General features: G+C 36.1%; 2 protein-coding genes across 2 annotated transcripts; both read right to left on the bottom strand.

Moving 5' to 3' along the window:
- Positions 1–74: 74 nt before the first annotated feature.
- LOC110022406 (probable carboxylesterase 11) lies at positions 75–10614 on the bottom strand. Its single transcript, XM_020721328.1, has 3 exons — positions 9791–10614; positions 9578–9749; positions 75–862 (listed from the first exon to the last, which is right to left on the bottom strand). Exons 1-3 carry the CDS (start codon positions 10365–10367, stop codon positions 325–327), a joined length of 1287 nt encoding a protein of 428 aa, XP_020576987.1. The 5' UTR covers positions 10368–10614; the 3' UTR covers positions 75–324.
- A 5440-nt stretch (positions 10615–16054) lies between these two features.
- Positions 16055–19395, bottom strand: LOC110022400 (GDSL esterase/lipase At5g33370-like). Its single transcript, XM_020721320.1, has 5 exons — positions 19114–19395; positions 17598–17725; positions 17273–17515; positions 16493–16745; positions 16055–16327 (listed from the first exon to the last, which is right to left on the bottom strand). The coding sequence occupies exons 1-5, from the start codon at positions 19361–19363 to the stop codon at positions 16095–16097; spliced, it is 1107 nt and encodes a 368-aa protein (XP_020576979.1). The 5' UTR covers positions 19364–19395; the 3' UTR covers positions 16055–16094.
- Between the last annotated feature and the right edge of the window lie 583 nt (positions 19396–19978).

Genomic DNA, 19978 nt, shown 5'->3' with positions numbered 1-19978 from the left:
AAAAAAAAAAAAAATCAAAATAATAATAACAATATAATACAAAAGCAAGAAAAAAAAAATAAAATAGAATGAAAACCAACTGTCCAACACCTAATGATTTTCAGCTACAAGCTCAAGAAAACATTTTTTGCCCCATCTAGTGCACCACATGCCCCAACAAAAGAATAAAGAACAAGAGTAAAATATGGACTAGACCTAAAAGCTTGTGATGGAAGATGCACAACACAATTCCTAACCATAAATTGGCTTTTATAGAACCAACCACTCATTTTGATATTCAGATAATGATACATAAAACTGCTGCAAAAGTCTTCTCAAGACAATCTAATATGAGAACTCATGACCTCTGGTTGATATATATTTCCTCACCCAAATTGCTATATCCTCGGCACAGGCCTGAGCCTGAGGCGTCTTGAGGAGCATGTCAAGGGTGGCGAACTCATGAACTGTATCCTTGTACTCGAGAACTGGAGCGTCCACATTCACCTTGCGGAGCTCTTCAGAGTATGCGATCGCTCGGTCTCTCATCCAGTCGTGATCGGCCACGACTGTGAGCGTTGGGGGCATGAATTTAAGTGGCGGCCGCCTTCCCGGCACCAGGGGGTTCGCTGCCGGATGGTCGAGGTTGAACTCCTCTTCGGGTAGAAAGAGCTTCCAGGCAAGTATGCACATGGTTTTGTCGTAGAAGTAAGAATTGGCGAGCTTTATTTCCGAATGGGTTGGAGCATTTCCTATAAAAAAGGGATACATGAGAACCTGCGCGACGATCTTGATGGGATGGAGGAGTTTTCCAGCCTCGACTGCCTTCCGTGCGACGAAATCAGCAATGTTGGCGCCACAGCTAACCCCAAGAAGAACACATCTGTTCTGACATACAAGAATCATGCGGTTAGGACTGAATTATCTTTAACAATTTGTAAGACAATGGTGACACACAGCATAAGGCTCCAAATTGTAGAGAAGAAAACATTTGTTTGGTTTGCTGAAAAAGGAATGAAGTTATAAAAAAAATGCAATCTAAAAGTAATGTATTGTATGTGAAATAACTGAAGTTATTCAGTTCAATATAAAATAAAAGCAGGACTCACACTTTCATGTTTGGTTATAAAAAAAATAAAATCAATGTAAAGTGCATAGCTGGCGAATAGACGGTAGCGGTCGGCGGCGGTGGTGGTGATTTAGATGGCTGACTGGATAACAGGTTGCCAGCATCAAGGGCGTCGTCATGCAACTTTTTACACAAAGCAGTGTATTTAAAATTTGCCCAAATCCAGTGAATCCCAAATAAATTGAAAATGAATTAAAGAATGAATTCTAAATGCATTATAATTTTACAGCGCATTTGAAATTCATCCAACCAAACAACCATCAATGAGTTTATATAAAATTAAAATAAAAACAAACTAACGCTTATTATCCAAATTAAAAACAGCAAGGAGATTTTAGCCAGAAAGGCTACATAATTCCTCCTCCAGTGAAAAGCTGATTTGGTTTAAGTTACTGTTAACCTAAATAACTTATAGAACTGCTAAGCATGTTAACATTAGACTGCTACAATTTCTTCCTTCCCATTCTACAAAAATTACATGCTCAGCTTAGCAATGCAGAATCAATGGGCGCAATGTTCTACTATTTCCATCAACATGACAAATACATTCTGAACAATTTTTATTGGGAACTTCCCATGGGTGTAAGAAAGATAAAATTTCATCACTTAGTGGATATCTACAAATCAAAGTTAGTAGTCATTCAATTCATGTTAGATGGCCTTCTCCTAAAAAAGATATACCCAACGCCATAATCTATCTTACAATTTATTTTCTGTCAACTATCTACGCATCAGAATGTATGAAAAGACAAAATTCAAACTCAAATCCATGTCCCTGCACCCATTCCCAACCCACCTCATATTGCAGCACCAGCTCTCCACATTGCCTCCAGCATTATTCAGGGAAACTGACGTTTATTCTATGAAATGAAAAGGTAAACATTCAATTCAAATAGATCAGAACCAAATAATGGCTAGCAGCTATATTTTTTTAAACAGATTTTATTAGGAAGATTTACATGCATGTCACCCAATTCCTGTGTATTTATATATCTAACACCTAAAATTCAATTTTTACATATAATGCCACCTTACCTAAGTATGAAAACGTGTATTTCACTTTTTAAAGTTAAAGTGGTGATATTTTTTACGTGATATGTCATAAAGAATAACTCTCTACTCACTAGAAAAGGACAACAACATATCTCAACAAACTTTATGTCATCAACACATCATTACCCTTTTTCTCTTACATACCTTCTACACATCTCTTTTAGCTTTATAAATACCAGTACCTAAAGTTAACACAAGTAAGGAAATATTAGCATTATCTGCTTTACCTACTTGCTTCTCCTTTTTCTTCTTCTTTGTTCATTTCTTATCTGTAGCTACACGGTAAAAGCTTTAAGGGACTATCCTTTGATTTCTTCCTTGTCGCCCCTTTCTTTACATGGTATCAAAGCCCCCTTGCCTCACCGCACAAATGGAAAACTCATCCTCGTCTATCAGTGAAGGTTTAGACTCTCTCAGCATCGAAGAACAACCAATCCCTCCCTCTCTCAAGTTCCTCATCGTAAACATAAAAAATGTCATCAACTCTCTTTCAACCGACAACAATCCCTTGTGGCGCTCACAGGTCCTTAAAATCATTAGGGCAAATGGCTTCACCGGATTTATTGACGGATCGATTCCCAAACCACCCACCACAACACTCAATGTCGATGGCTCAAGCAATCCCAACCGAGCGCACAAAACCTGGATGTTGGTGGACCAGAATCTTGTAGTTGCCATCCTATCCACAATATCAAAGACCATACTATATTATATCGTGAAACTTGTAACCGAAGGGAGATTTGGACTACACCGTAGAAACGTCTACAAGCTATTTATAGATTCAAGATCATACAACTCAAAAACGAGCTACACAATGTATTCATGAAGAATCAAACCATGGCGCAATATTTGACACAAATCAAAGTCATAGTAGACAAAATAACTGCCTCCGGTTCAGTCGTAGTTGTCGAAGACAACATACTCTAAACTCTCCTAACAAGCGTTCAAAACAGCTATCTGAAGTTCTCACACCCCTATCAGCCTTGAGGACCTCTACTCCCTCTTAAGAACCGAGGAAATCAACATATCCAATGAAAACAACACTAACCCACCGTCAACAGTATCTCATATGGCTCTCTATTCCCAAAGAGGACGTGGTTGCACCTACTAGCAAGGACGAGGAAGGAATACCAACCTATCAAGAAAACCACCCGATCAGCACCCCCAGCAACAATAATGCTCTACCACATCAAGAACGTACCAAATCTGCTACAAAAGGGGCCACCTCGCATCTCACTGCTAGCACTGATTCAATATCAACTGTCAGCCTACCAACCCGAGAAACACCAGCTCTTCTCACTTCATCCAATCAAAACCAGGATAGGTACTTAGATATTGGTACTTACAGCCACCTCACCACCAATTTTAACGCCCTTCATCAAGCAGAGCAATATCATGGCAACGAACAAGTCTTCGTTAGCAACGGTAATACCGTACCCATACAACTCTCCGGCACTGGCATACTTCCAACTCTATCTCGTAAGCTCATTCTCTCAAAACTACTTCACACTCCTCAAAATACACAATCTTATCTCCATCTCCCAACTCACCATTGACAACAATTGTATCATTCTCTTTGACGCCTAAGACTACAAGATTCAGGATCGAACCTCTCGACAAACATCCTCCATGGCCTATGTCGTGATGGACTTTACCCTATTCCCATTACCAAACAAGTTATGCTCTCAAGATTCACCTTAGCCGACGTTAAGCATCATCGACTCGGTCATCTCCACAAAGAAGTCCTCAACACTATTTCCACACAACAGCCACATTTATGTATTCTGAAATCTATTTCATTTTGCAACTCATGTACTACAGCTAAAATACATCAACTACCTTTCTCCCACTCTAAACAACATACCTACAAACTACTATAACTTATTCATACAAATATATAGAGACCCTCCCCACATATTTCTAATCAAGGATTCTATTTATATGTTACCTTTGCGGATGATGCTACACGCTATACTTGGGTTAATTTCATGACCCACAAATCAGAAGTTCTCACCCACTTCATAAACTTTAAACAACAAACTGAAAATCAATTCAAAACACACATAAAATGCATATGATTCGACGACGACAGTGAATACTGCAACCGTCAAATCAAAAATTACCCACTCACCCACGACATTATCCATCAATTCTCCTCACCCTACACATCGGAACAAAACGGCCTAGTCAAACGGAAGCACCGCCAGAGCACTCATGGTCACATCCAATCTACCACCTCGATATTGGTCTGACACCATCCTCACGGGCGTATACCTAATCAACCACATGCCCTCCGCAAATACTAAACATCACTCCCCATATCAACTCTTCACAGCAAATCACCTGACTACACTCACCTTCGGGCTTATAGATGTGCTTGCTTCCCATGGTTTTCCCCACACACCCGAAATAAACTAGAACAACGTTCGACTCCTTTCTCGGTTACTCTGACAATATAAAAGGCTACAAATGTCTCAACCCCGCCAATGGTTTACATTCTCATCTCCAGTCACGGCACGTTTAACGAACACTCTTATCCCACCAACACACACCAAACCACCACCAACCTATAACATCCAATCCAAACCCGCCTCCCTTTACGCTCCTTCCTACCACTATCATCCACATATCAAAATCCACTCCCTCGTCTCCAACACCAACTGAACCAATCACCGCAAATTCCCTTCCCACATCACCTCTGGTACAACCAGATTCCACCAACTCAACCTCCTCTCCCCCAAACTCTCCAATATTGATCAATCCTACTGCTCCTCCAACTCAACCAACTCGATACAAAACGGGCTCACTAAAACTAAAATCCATCTTCAATCTACAGCATCTCGTTACACATGATTATGAACCACTAACGTTTCAAGAAGCAAAGCACTCTTTGGGTACAAGTCATGCAAGAGGAGCTCACAGCACTATAGAAACAATCTACTTGGACACTTGTCCCTCCATCAGTAAATCAGCCCATCCTAGGATGCAAATGGACGTATACGATCAAGCACGACCATGACGACAGTATCGCTCGGTACAAAGCCCAGCTCGTCATATGCGGTTATCAGCAACAATATGGACAACATTTCACCGGCACCAAAATCCCAATTGTGAAACATCCCACCATCCACCTCTTTTAACCATTGTTTTCCAACACCAGTGGCAAGTTATGCAGCTCTCTCCAACGCATTTCTCCATGGCAAACTCCACGAGATCATCTACATGCAGCAAGCTCCAGGCCACCTTAAAGCCCAACACCCCAAACAAATATGCCTCCTTCGAAAAACCATCTACGGCATCAAACAAGCTCCGCGTCAGTGGTTTAATACATTCACAGGTTTCTCCTCCAACTTGGATTCCGCACAAGCCAAGCCGACTCCGCTCTGTTTACACTCCACATCAACTCCACCGCACTCTACCTATTACTCTACGTGGATGACATTAACAACCCCAACGTCATAGACGAACTACTAACTATGTCGAAGCATAAATTCTCCATGAAAAGTTTGGGTTTTGACTCCACTTTTCTTGGCATTTCCACTATTCACACCAATCAAGGTATGTTTCTTCATTAAACACCTATGTGTTGGAGATTCTCAACAAAGCCGGCCTAGCTGATTGCAAACCCACACCAAACCCCATACACTTCTCCAAAAACCTTCCTACCAAACTCAATCAGGCCTACCCCAACCCATTCCTTCACCGACAACTTATTGGATCTCTCCAGTACCTAACAATTATACATCCCGACATCACCTACGCTGTCAACATTTTATCCAAACACCTCCAACAGCTCCTAAGCCTTCATTTCCACCAACTCACGCGGCTTCTCCGCTACATCAAAGACACCCGACTCCAGCTGAGCAGACAATCCTCGTGACTGCCATTCTACTATAGGTCACTGCTCATTCATAGGCAACAACCTTATCTCATGGAAAGTTAAGAAACAACCAACATGCAAGTTCCTCAGTTGGGACCGAATATCGTGCTCTATCAAACGCCACCATGGATGTCATCTGATTTCGTCGACTTCTCCAAGATTTTCAAATCCCCAGACCATCTTCCACGGTTATATATTGTGATAATAAATATGCTCAATCCATTGTACGCAACCCAGTATTTCACACCTGCACCAAGCATATCGAGATCGATTAACAATTCGTTCGAGAGAAACTTATGTCCATGGAGATCAACATCCACTACATTTCGACCTCCAATCAAGTAGCAGACACTTCACCAACTCACTTCCAGCACCCCACTTCACCTTACTTCGAGACAAGCTGACACTTTAGTAGAACCAAGCATCAGCTTGATGGGGGGTCATAAAGAATAACTCTCCATTCACTGGAAAAGGACAACACCGTATCTCAATCAACTTTTTGTTATCAACACATCATTACCCTTTTTCTCTTACATACCTTCTACACGCTTCTTTTAGTTTTATAAATACCTGTACCTAAAGTTAGCACAAGGGAATATTAGCATTATCTGCTTTATCTTCCTGCTTCTCCTTTTTCTTCTTCTCTGTTCGTTTCTTATATGTAGCTACACAGTAAAAGCTTACAGGAACGATCCTCTGATTTCTTCATTGTCGCCCCTTTCTTTACAATATAAAATATTTGGGTGGTATAAATGTATAAAGTTTAGGTGTTAGTTATGTAAAGACAGACTAGGGTGGTATGCATGCAAATGCCCCTATTTTATTATCACTTCAACCTAAAATTTTTGGAGAAACACAAATGGTTGAGAGGCAGTGGTAAAACATATCTCAAAAATTGATTTGGTTTATTTAGCTTTTAAAGCTTCAAACGTTTCATCAGAAGATCTTCTTAACAGTGTCGAGTAAAAAAAGTTAAAGTGTATGGTGTTCGTTTATGAATTTGTTGCTCTTAACAGAAATTTGGACAAGAAATTTGAAAAAGAAGGTAACTCTAATTGGACATATGTCAAGAAAAACAAATGAAGTGCAACGAGCATAAAAATTGAAAAGATCTACCATCTACATGTTTTTTTAACAATTAAGTTATGTAAAGATGGAAGTTCTACAGGATAAAGCTAATCTAATTGACGCTGGATCTGCTACAAACTGCAAAAAAATTATGCAGCTAATAAACAATGAGGTAATGTTGTCTAACTGAATAAGCAAGAAGAAATGAGACGTAAAGGCAAAAAGAAAGGAAATGTCAGATTTAGTATGTTCAAGCAGTTGTATGAGGCGTTAGCTATAGTAAATGGTGCAGTAAAAAGAACGAGAATACAAAGACTTGAGAAGAAAAAGGCCACACAAATCCTAAGAAAAAAATTAGGGGCATTTACATACATGCCAGCCACGTGTAATGTATTTACATATCTAAAACCTAAACATTCATATTTACATGCATTCCACTAAAATCCTTAACATCACATCAAAAATACCAACATCACTATCTTTTTAAAATGAAATCTAACTTCTTGTACATAGGCTTATAGCACCAAGATGTTATAAGTTTGAGTATCAAACCTTCGGTATTAGACATGTAAATACGCAAGCATTGTGCAGCATATATGTAAATTTCCCAATAAATTATTGCAAAAGTTGGTTAGCAATATCAATGATAGTTATGTAGTAATAGAGTGTAATAAGTTAAGGTCCTAAATAAATTAAAAAAAATAAATAAAAATCAGATAAAAATATTTAATAATTAAACACCACTAATCCTAGAAATTGATTTGCAGTATATTCAGCTAATCATACGAGTAACTTTGTCAAATTCACTTTAGGTTAAGGCTAGGGCTTTATGCAGCCTCATGTGGTATAAATGAGCATATAAAGGAATAAAGATTGATTCATCAGGTTTCCCACATTACGCTGCTAATTTATGACCACATATGTTCCTATTTACATGGATCATGTTTATGTACCCTAAGAAAAAAAGCATTATAGCTAACTTTTCAATAGCTGCACCTGGTCTGCTTAAGCATAAAATTTTGGTTGCCTGCATAAAGCACATTAAAAATGATTTCCTAAGGAAAAAAATGTACTATGCCGTGTGGGAGGCTAATCAACCCTGTATGCATACAAATAGCAAAAAATATATTTCAATCTCATTCATCATTCGTGCCTAAAAACAATAAGCCCTCAATTCATTAGTAATAAGTCAGGCTGCCTACTAATTGCCATATTTAATTTACCAGGAAATTTATTCTACCTTTTTTTCTCACTCAACCTTGAATATAGACTGCTAATTGCCATATTTAATTTAACAGGTAGTTTATTGTACCTTTTTTTCTCACTCAACCTTAAATATCACTCATGGTGCGCAACTTCCACAAAAAATTTAAAACGTTCAGACATGCTGACCTTCCCAGTCTAAGATAAGAATAGTGTTTTCTCTGTCAGAAGATGTAAGAAGCCAGTTGATAAGACTTTTCCAGTAAATAGGAAAAAAAAACCTAAATTAGTGCATGGTGTGTTGAATTCACGAATAGATTTAACCTACTTTAAATGAAAATTGTGCTCTCATTGAAAGTAGACAACTACAATTAATAGCAAAGATTAACAAGTTGTTTAACATTGTTCTTTTAGCATATCTAAAAAGAGCAAAGGACAGTGATTTAATCTGTCTAAAATGAGAATAATAAGCATTAAATTTTGTTTTAGAGAGAATATAATTGGTAGCATAGGTACTGCAGGCACATACGAATAAAATGTAAACTAGAATAACAAAAGAACAAACTAAAATCAATTCTTAGTACATCTTTTCTAGTTGTACTATAAATTCATCTCAACCTTCTTATTTTTGCAAAGTACTTATCAATGATTTCTTTGTTGCCCAAAAACCAATACATTGGCATCAACACTAAGCCTCCTTCAATCAGTAGGTACAGAAACAATTTCAAGAGGCTGAAAAAAATAAATTAATCCACTCCCAATATAGAGCACGATCGATGATTTCATTAAGTTTCACCAATTCTTATGGAATGTCTTTACTTCGAGATATTTTGAAAGCAACTAAGCTTTTGTCAAAGGAAAGAATCAGGATAGGATGTCTCAATGAATTGGAAAACCTGCCTAGAATTAAAAACTCCTAACTCTCTTGACAATATGAACTAAAAAAGGATCTTTAGCATAGTTGCATGAGTAATTGGGTGCCTATTATCTTTCATCCCGGAAGGTAATGTCCACAATCCTCTTTGAATGATAACCATTCATCATATAGCTCTAAAATTCTTTTCACATGAGATCAAATAAAACCATTAAATTAGACATGCTCGGAGTGATATTCAAGCCAGAGATAACTAACAGATACACGGCCCTCATACTTCAATTAAAATGAACTCTTTGCACCTAAATTTGTGCAACAAAAACAAACAATGAAAATATGAATGAATCAACTGAAGAAAGCTGGAATAAGCAGGCAACCTCCGAAATTATACCTCGATAGATCAGCATGAGCCGCAAGCCAAGGCTCAACAGTGGCAGCCCCAAACGCATCTACAATATGCCTCTGCCTATCCATCTTCCTTGCATCGCCACTCCGTTGATTTCCAATCGATCTGTTACATTCCGCCAAATTGGCTTGTTTGGCTAACCAATGCAGCACGTTGAAGTTGTGATTTTGGGGTTTTTTGTTTCATGCAAAAAATTAATCCCATCATCAAAAGCAGCAGGATACCTACTTTCCGGAGCCAATCTGTAGCCTACGGCGATCACAATCACATCGAGCAGCTTCACGATCCTACGGCAGAAGAAATCGTTCGCCGTGGATGTATTGCTACCGGAAACGAACCCACCACCGTGGAACTGCAAGATCACCGGAAGCCTGCGTGAGAAGGCGTTGTGGCGGATGCCAGGAGAAGGAAGGTATCCTCGATACGCAGCAACGGATCCGGGGTCTTCGTAGCTGCGACGGTCGGCTACGACAGTGGAAGCGCCAGCGAAGTGGCCGTTGGCGCGTAAGGAGAGGTCAGGGCTTGATGCAGGACGGACTTGGTGGGAAGGATCGGGTAGAAAGATGCGGAGGGAGAGGGCTGTGAGTGGGTCGATGTGGATATCCTTGGTGGCGATTCCGTCGGCGGCAAAGGACGGATTTGCTGGTGCGGTGGACTCTTCTGGGCGGGAAGTGATCCCGAATTCGTCGGCGGCGGCGTCGACGCGGGACTGAAGGCGGTGTTTGAGCAGGAGCTTGAAGAATACGCTGTAGAGCTTCACGGCAACACTCGGCATCGCTCTTTTTCAAGGGTTAGGGTTTGGGAGGAGGAGGTCAGGGAAAGGAAGAAGAGGAGGAGGAGGCCGTTGGGAGAGAAGGGAAAGATGAAGAAGGTGGTGACATGGCGGCGATCAAATTCAAAGGTTGAATTGAATGGAAATGGGGAGAAGACACTCTGACCAATTCTCAGTTCTTCTTAGGTCTGGAGAGGAGTAGAGATGCTTCGGTTGTGATTTTCTAGATTTACTTTGAATTTCTTATTGTGCAAAGAGCTAGCACTCCATCATCAAAATATTATTTTGTTTTTACCGATTTGGTTGGGGTCAATCATTTGTACTCTAATCCCAACAAAATTTAATATTTATGTGTAGCACATTGAGTTTCTAATCCCAACAAAATTTAATATTTATGTGTAGCACATTGAGTTTTTTTTTAGTTCTAATTCTACAAATTATAAGATAAAGATGTGCCAATGAGATTTTTAATTATGATATATGATTTGATTTTCATTTTTTTTTTTTTTTACATTTTTAACCTGTTTTTTAAATTATGACAGATGATTTGATTTTTTTTTTCCTGCATTTATTGTCTGTCTATCACGCAAATTTTATATATTCACATCAACAAAAAAATTTGGTATCAGGAGATCGGACACAACTATGCTTACCGACTCCAATGATATTTCGCCACATATAAGTGGGGGACCCATTAAAAAAAATAACAAAAATTTTGTATATATTAGTGCATAACCCGGTCCGAACAAATCCAATGCTTTGAAAATAACCTTGTGCGTCTCTTCGATATCTATTTTCTTCCATCGTCATTGGGTAGGGTTTCGCTGAGCGATTTTTATCTTCGATTTTTGATAGCTAGAGTTTGGTTCGGTTGAAATCCCTCGCAATGTCGGTCGCCGAACGAAAATCATTCATAGTCCCTCTCTCTCGACATGCAAGTCTTTTGATATTATTTGTGAACAACATATCAGTGAAAAATGTTGACGATAGAATCTGAAAATAATGACGATAAGTTTGAAATCAAAGTGAATTTAGTTGTGTTTGAAATGTTGACATTAATTTATGATTCCTTAATTAACTTTATACTTTGAATCAATGACATAATGTTACTTTTTGAGTATTATTTGTGATAGTTTTGTTGTGTTATTGTAAAATTATTCTGGTGGCAACGTTTTTTTTTTGTATTTATTATTATTGTTGATTCTTTTTGTATTGTGGCGATTTTGATGCGCTATTGTGCTCTTATTATGGTAATATTGTCATCTTATTTTGATGGTATTATAGTAGTTTGTAGTGTTATTGGGCTGATGTTATGGTTGTATTGAGGTGGGATTGATGTTGTATTTTCTTCAAATTATGATTATTTTGTGGTGGGAGTATGGAGGTATTGTAATGATATAGTAGTGATATTAATGTGATTTTGCAGTTGTATTGTCTTATTGTTTTTGAAGTATTGTAATGGTTTGTGGTGTTATTGAAGTAAAATTGTGGTTGTATTGATGTGATATTAATGTTTTTTTTTCATATTGTTGTGGTTTTATGGTGTTATTGTGATGATATTGTGGTTGTATTTGTGGTATTATTGCAGTGGTGTTTTGATTGTATTGAAGTTAGATTGAGGTTGTATTTTGTTCATATGGGTTTGTTTTATGGTGTTTATGTAGAGTTATTATAAATGTATTGTGATGATTTTGTGGTGATATTGTCATATTGTTCTTGTGGTATTGTAATAGCTTGTAGTATTTTTGGTGTGGTATTGTGGTTGTATTGAAGCGGAATTAAGATTCTATTTTGTTCATATTTGAGTGTTATTGTGGTATTATTGTGATATTATTGTGTTATTATGGTGTTATTGTGATGTTATTGAATTGTTATTGTAGTTATATTATGGTGATATTGGAGTGGTGTTGTGTTTGTATTGTGGAGTTATTGAAGTTCCCGGTCCGAACAAATCCAATGCTTTGAAAATAACCATGTGCGCCTCTTCGATATCTATTTTCTTCCATCGTCATCGGGTAGGGTTTCGTTGGGCGATTTTTTTCGTCGATTTTTGATAGCTAGAGTTTGGTTCGTTTGAAATCCCTTGCATGTCGGTCGCCGAACGAAAATCATTCATAGTTTCTCTCTCTCGACATGCATATCTTTTGATATTATTTGTGAACAACATGTCCAGTGAAAAATGTTGACGATGGAATATGAAAATAATGATGATAAGTTTGAAATCGAAGTGAATTTAGTTGTGTTTGAAACTTTGACATTAATTTATGTTTCCTTAATTACCTTTATACTCTGAATCAATGACATTATATTACTTTTCGAGTATTGTTTGTGGTAATTTTGTTGTGTTATTGTAAAGTTATTCTGGTGGCAACGTTTTTTTTTTGTATTTATTATTATTGTTGATTCTTTTTGTATTGTGGCGATTTTGATGCGCTATTGTGCTCTTATTATGGTAATATTGTCATCTTATTTTGATGGTATTATAGTAGTTTGTAGTGTTATTGGGCTGATGTTATGGTTGTATTGAGGTGGGATTGATGTTGTATTTTCTTCAAATTATGATTATTTTGTGGTGGGATTACGAATGTATTGTAATGATGTTGTAGTGATATTAATGTGATTTTACAGTTGTATTGTCTTATTATTTTTTAAGTATTGTAATGGTTTGTGGTGTTATTTAAGTAATATTGTGGTTGTATTGATGTGATATTGATGTTTTTTTTTTCATATTGTAGTGGTTTTATGATGTTATTGTGATGATATTGTAGTTGTATTATGATAAATTTGTGGTTGTATTATGGTATTATTGCAGTGGTGTTTTGATTGTATTGAAGTTAGATTGAGGTTGTATTTTGTTCATATGGGTTTGTTTTATGGTGTTTATGTAGAGTTATTATAAATGTATTGTGATGATTTTGTGGTGATATTGTCATATTGTTCTTGTGGTATTGTAATAGCTTGTAGTATTTTTGGGTGGTATTGTGGTTGTATTGAAGCGGAATTAAGATTCTATTTGTTCATATTTGAGTGTTATTGTGGTGTTATTGTGATATTATTGCGTTATTGTGGTGTTATTGTGATATTATTGGATTGTTATTGTGGTTATATTATGGTGATATTAGAGTGGTGTTGTGTTTGTATTGTGGAGTAATTGAAGTGAAGTTGTATTATGGTTGTATTGTGGTGGTATTATGGTGGTTCTGTGGTGATATTCTACTAGTGTTCTTATGATATTTTTTTTTAATGTGATTATGATGTTCTTTTGTGGTAGTACGGTCATATTTGTATCTTTTTAGATTTGTGTTTATAATTTAGTGATTATCATACTTAATCATATTCAATTTATTTTTTAAATGTGCAGTTTTGTGAGATTGGAGATGTTGGTAATGATCCAATCGCAGATAGATTTTTTGACGATATTGTACACAATTAAAAAGAAATATATGAAATATAGCGTGCTTATGCACATCATATTAGATTTACTGTTCAAGAGGATGACGGTAGTTTTTGGCCAAATTCAAGAAAAATTAAGTCGAATGACTTTTTATGCGCAAAGCTGGTTTTAAGAAAGGACTAAAGTTCAACAACACGGTGAAGTTCAAAAAGTGGACACAATGACTGATTTGCCCAACAATGATTTAATATGAATTTGATGTTCAAGGCAACTGAACAATTAAAAAATTTATAGAAAGTCTTAATCACTCCTTAGTGAAGCTTGGTGATAATCATCTTCTGCGTTATAGCAAAAATATAAGTGAAATCAATGCAAATGTGCTCATATCAGTGACGAAATCGAGGATTAGAACTATGATGCATTTAACTTTCTTGCTACAAAAGTTTGGGGAGCAGAGAAACTTGAATGTACGAAGAGTGATGCCTTTAATTTCATTAAAAAAGAGAGAAGAGCTATAATTGAAAATGGTGACACCAATTCTCTATCACAATTGTTCACGGAGAGAAAAATTGATGATAAAATGTTTGTAATTGATGAGTGCAGTAGGCTGATGAGATTTTTTTTTTGAGTGATGGGACGTCTAGGCTTCATTTTGACTAATTTGAGGATGAAGTTATTTTTTATACAAGCTATAGACTAAAGAAATATTATTTATGTTGTGTTTCACTTATTGGCGTGAACCAACATTGTCAAAATGTTCTCTTCGGATTTGGTTTTTTGTTGGACAAGACGATTGATTCATTCAACTGACCATTCAAAATATTTATTCGTATGATGAACGATAAACATCCAATAAAATCTTTAGTGATCAGGATCAAACAATAACAAAAATTATAGGATATTTTTAGAATTATGAATTGTTAGGTAATTGAATATATTTTGCTTTTCTACATCAAATATGATCTCAATTAATTTTCATATTTTGTATTGAAGAAATAATTTCAAATTTGAACAGCCTTCCAGATGGCCTATGAAAATGAGTTAAGCAGCTTAAACGAGCTCCAAAGGGGTGGTAGCCCGCATATAGAGCGTGAACTCACCTCTTTCAAAGTTCACCCCTATCATCTAATTATTCAAATGATTAATTATTTAGTAGTTAGTTCTTTATATGGATCTTCTTAGTAAAATTTCATCTAGTTAGTTATGGCTAATAAAAAAAATTCTTGAATGACAGTGATGTCATGGAGGACCAAAACAAATTATAATCCATATTTTATGGCTCATGGACACCTAATCCATGAAGGGAGGCAACAATCTCCTTGATTACCATATAAATCTAGCAAAATGAATATGCGTGCAAATTAATGGTCCGTTTGGGGCAGCTTGTGCGTTTCAGAATAAGCTGTTTATCCAGAAATGTGACCCGCGGGCCGGCTGCAGAGGTCAACTCACGGCCCGCGTTTAATGTAAAAACTCAAACGCAGTTTCATATAAGTTGGCGAAACGCGCGAACCAAACGGTACGACGGCTTTTTCAAAACTCCGCCCACACTTATAAGCCGCCCCAAACGGACCCTTAATGCTCGCTTTGAGGAAGATGAAGAAGTTGATTCAACATAGCATAATCTAGCTTTAATTAGGCCAATCTATCTTTATTGGATGATCAAGGTCTTTTAAACTATTAATTTGATTTCTCCAAGAGTACATGAAACCAATGCAACATTTTAAAGTTTATTCTTGAGTCAACTTCATTATCATGAACTCATATACCTGCCAATTTGATCAATATGAATAAGTCTTGTGGGTCTCTGGTTCATTGCTTCAAGCAACATCCCATTGTTAATGTCACAAGGGAAGCTGCTATTGACATACATGCATGTTTTATTTGCCTCTTCATTTAAAAAAGAATGAAAATCAATCTCATACATGCTATCATTTATAAAATTATCCATAAATTTGAACCAAGATTAAATATAATCACAAATTAAATTCAATAAAATTAATTATATATTTTATATAATTTAAATGAAGATAAAAACCTCAAAAGCTAAATAAAAAAATTGAAAAATGCATGACAATACATAATTAAATAAGATAATGCTTCAATGAATTATCTTAACCAACTTTCTAGACACACACCACAATTACATACATCAATATCATATCTAACTTCATATAATTCATCTAAACAACCATACATAACGTTTTATTCCACATAAGAAATTCATCAAATTATTCATTATTTAAACATAAATCACACAAATTAATGAGGACAATGGAAGTTAATCCTCAACATTTATAGTTAAATACTAATATAACCCTACTTAATTCATATAATTAGGTGCTTTCACCCATTGCTAATAAAGTGCTTAGGTTCATCGGGTTCATGTACTCGCTTGAACCAGTCATGAATTGGCCAACTATGATCCGGCTCGCCTTTGCAGACGGATGAAATGGGTCCCAAAAAGCATATAAATCCCGATTCGGACATAGATTTGGTGCCACCGTGCACAAACCCAAGCCATTGTAGGGTCCTTGCCCACAACAAGCTCTCTTTGAAGTAATAAAACCTAAAAAATTACAAAAATAAACCATTACTATTTCCATATAAACATTTGATTTTATATATATTTTAAAGCAAATTTACACTTTCATATCACACAATTCTTATATTTAGAGATCTAACATGTAAATTTTTATATAAATATTTCGTAATTTTCTTATTATACAATTACCAGAAGCCTGGGGGTTGGAAATGAAATCGGAATGCAATTTGGCGGTGTTGGCGGCAATGAAGACGTTGGAGTGGTACTGCGAATTGAGCTGATTTATGGTTTTCTCCAGCTGAGGGTTGTATAGTTCGGAGGCTCTCTGCAGCTCCGGGTCGCATGCGCCGTTTCTGCTTCTTTGTGCTAGCTCGGCCGGCACGCAACCCAGTGGGCCCGTCCCAGTCACCAGCACACGCCGCCCTCCCAGCTCATAAATCCTCTGCATTTCCATTATCACCCAAAAATTAAAATATATTTATATAATTATTATCCAAATATTCTAATCTAATTCAACCGGGAGTTAGAAAATAATCTTTAAATAAATATGAGAAATTTATATATCTAACAATTCCCCTATACATGCATCATTTTTCACTATGACAATTTATTCAAAAAACTATATTTTACACCGTTCCTGACTAGGTACGGTAGCAGTTTTCATCATATTATTTTTCAACAACTTATCAACTCATTAATAAGCTGCCCCCAAACAGACCCGCACCAAAACTTATAGGTGCGTTTTCTAAACAATTATAACCTATGAGTGCGTTTTCAATACCCACAACACCAAATAAGCTGCCTCAAATGAGTCCTTACATCTTCAACACGGCATACAAAATACCAATTTCTCCACCTCTTTTATGTTTAGATTTATAGCACCAATAGGTTATAAATCAAAATATCAAATATTAAGTGGTTTAGATATGTAAATTCGTAAAAATTGTGGTGAAATGATGTAAAACTTACCATGAGGATTTTCTTATACTCGGAGATGAGATAACGAACATAATCAGGAAGAGAATACTGGCGAGATCTAAAAGAGAAAGGAACCAGATAATAATTGTTAACAAAATCATTTCCACCCAGAGTTATCAGAACCAGCGCCTGATTCACCAATCTCTTAGCTGCAGCTGCGCCGATTAATGAGCTCAGCCTTTGCTGATACTGCTGGAAGTACTGCAACTGCTGTGAAATCCTGATTATATTTGCCTGAAATAAAATAATAATAATAATAATTAATATATAAATATATTAATTATAATATTTTTAATAATAAATAAATAATGCTCACAAACTGAATGCCAGTGTCGTTGAGAATTCCAATGCCTGCTGAAGCAAAATTTGCGCCTACGAGGAGCTTTTGTCCCCTCAGCTCTGGGCTTAAGTAAGGCAGGGTGGACTCAGCACCCAGGTGCTCGCCTGAAACCAGTAATTTGCATGAATGATTGAAGGTTTTACACATATATCCTTCAGTTACGATGTGTTTAATTACATATCTAACATGGTAGAGTTTAAATTTCATACATACACCACTTTCCTTATGGTTGTGAATGATTGGAAAAAACATTGTATCAGGATTCCGATGTGTTTAATTACATATCTAACATGGTAGAGTTTAATTTTCATACATACACCACTCTCCTTATGGTTGTGAATGATTGGGAAAAACATTGCATCAGGATTCCGTAGAGTTACGTGCGAAGTCCAATGAAATCACTTCACGTGAAGGTGACGGAAAAAGAAAAATATCTGCCCGGTAATATAGGAGAATATTTCCCCTCGCATTATTCCGTGTTATTCAGGTGTTATTGTGTTATGAGAATATTCTCGGTGTTATAATAACACAATAACAATTGAATAACACAATAATACATGAATATTACACAATAACACTTGAATAACACGGGAGGAATATTATTTTGTGTTACTGGACAGATTTTATTTTATTTTTCAGTCACCACCACCTGCGTGATTTCATTGTACTCCGCACTAAACTCTACGTGCGGAGTCCTGATGCAATATTTTCTCGAATGATTGTAAGTTAGAATGATGGTAATTTTGATGTGATATGGAATATTTAGGTAATATAAATGTAATAAGTTAAATAATCTCTTGTTGTTAGATATGTAAATAAATAGAAATTGGGTGGTATGAATATAAATGTTCCTAAATAACTTTTTTAATATGAGATATGACATTTAATTTAAAGAAGCATGAGGTTACTATCTTAATAAACATTGAATTTCCTTTGTATGTTCCTCTGAATTCCATATGGCGGCACGCATTGTAGGCCTTTACATAAACACCACAAAATTCTTATATATTTACATATATGTAATATCTAAACTTTCCTATTTTAGTGCATGACACCAATATCTTTTATATTCCATAAAAAGTATCACAATTATACGAGCCTCCAACCACTTCGAATGTGTTTAACAACTAGAGTGTCACCTCCTTAAGGCCAACTGTGCTAAAGGCGATTCGAACCCCCGACCTAAGCGGCCTTACACCAAGGAAGCCATCCAATAGGCTAAGGTACATGGCACAAGATTTATCATATATAAAAATCAATATATATACATTGATGTCATATTGTTATATATATTATAAGTGAAAGCATTTACTTCAATAAAACTAGTTGCCAAATAAAGCTACTCTTTTTCAATTATCCAAGATATTTTGTGTATGACTAATCATACGTTAATTGTCCTTTATCACCATTAACTCATAAATTACAATGTATATAACCTCAAATCATTTGAAAGCTTTCGTCCTTATTGGATAATGAGCATAAGAGAACTAACTGATAATGTCAGGAATGTTGAGGCCATTAGAGAACCTCCCGGTCGGTTGATGAGTCGGATAGTCGATCCCATAAGGAGGAGAGTCCGCTCGTGCCGTCGTCGCAAGATAGTTGTTATTTCCATTATCAACGAGCGAATCTCCGAACACGAAGAAGGCTCGAGATGCCTCAGCGTGCACTAATAAGCTCTCCAAAATGGCTAAACAAGTCAAAAAATAGAGAAAGGATAACGAAGAAGAAGAAGAAGCCATGCGTGGCTATAAAAATCTAACCTCCTTATTGAAAGATAGTGAAAATTTTGATTTTGGTCATAGAATAGGAGGCTTTATATTTATATTGGTGCATTGCTATCATAAATACATCTATATTTTATTAATTTTCATATGTTATAATTAATTATTCAATGCTTTTTGGTGAAGGTGTAGGCTCCATTTCCATCCACATTGAACAGAAAGCTAAAGCTTAAAGGTATTGAAGGCCATGCAGCATGCATGCAGCTCCATTAAACTTTAGTCTTTCTTTTCTTTGTCTGTGTGGAACAGCTGCAACTACCTTAAATAATGTTAATAAAATTTAATATATTCTGAAAAAATAATTTAGAAATGTTAATATTCTGAGGGATTTTAAAGTAAGAAATTTATGAAAAATAGAAAAATAAAAACTTTTATTTAATTCTCCATCCATCTTTGCTTGCAAGGTCTTGTGAACTCATCAATAATGAAGCACGGGGTGGATGGTATTGCGAATTTAATTTAGAGCTGTAAAGAAGGAGGTTTTATATATATTATATAATGTTTTTTATTGTGTTTCTCTAACTATATATATGTACATATACATACATACATACATAAATATATATATATATA

The sequence above is a fragment of the Phalaenopsis equestris genome, unplaced genomic scaffold (genome assembly GCF_001263595.1).
Source record: "Phalaenopsis equestris unplaced genomic scaffold, ASM126359v1 Scaffold000188, whole genome shotgun sequence".
Taxonomy (NCBI): Eukaryota; Viridiplantae; Streptophyta; class Magnoliopsida; order Asparagales; family Orchidaceae; genus Phalaenopsis; species Phalaenopsis equestris.
This window is presented reverse-complemented; position numbering and strand designations above follow the sequence as displayed.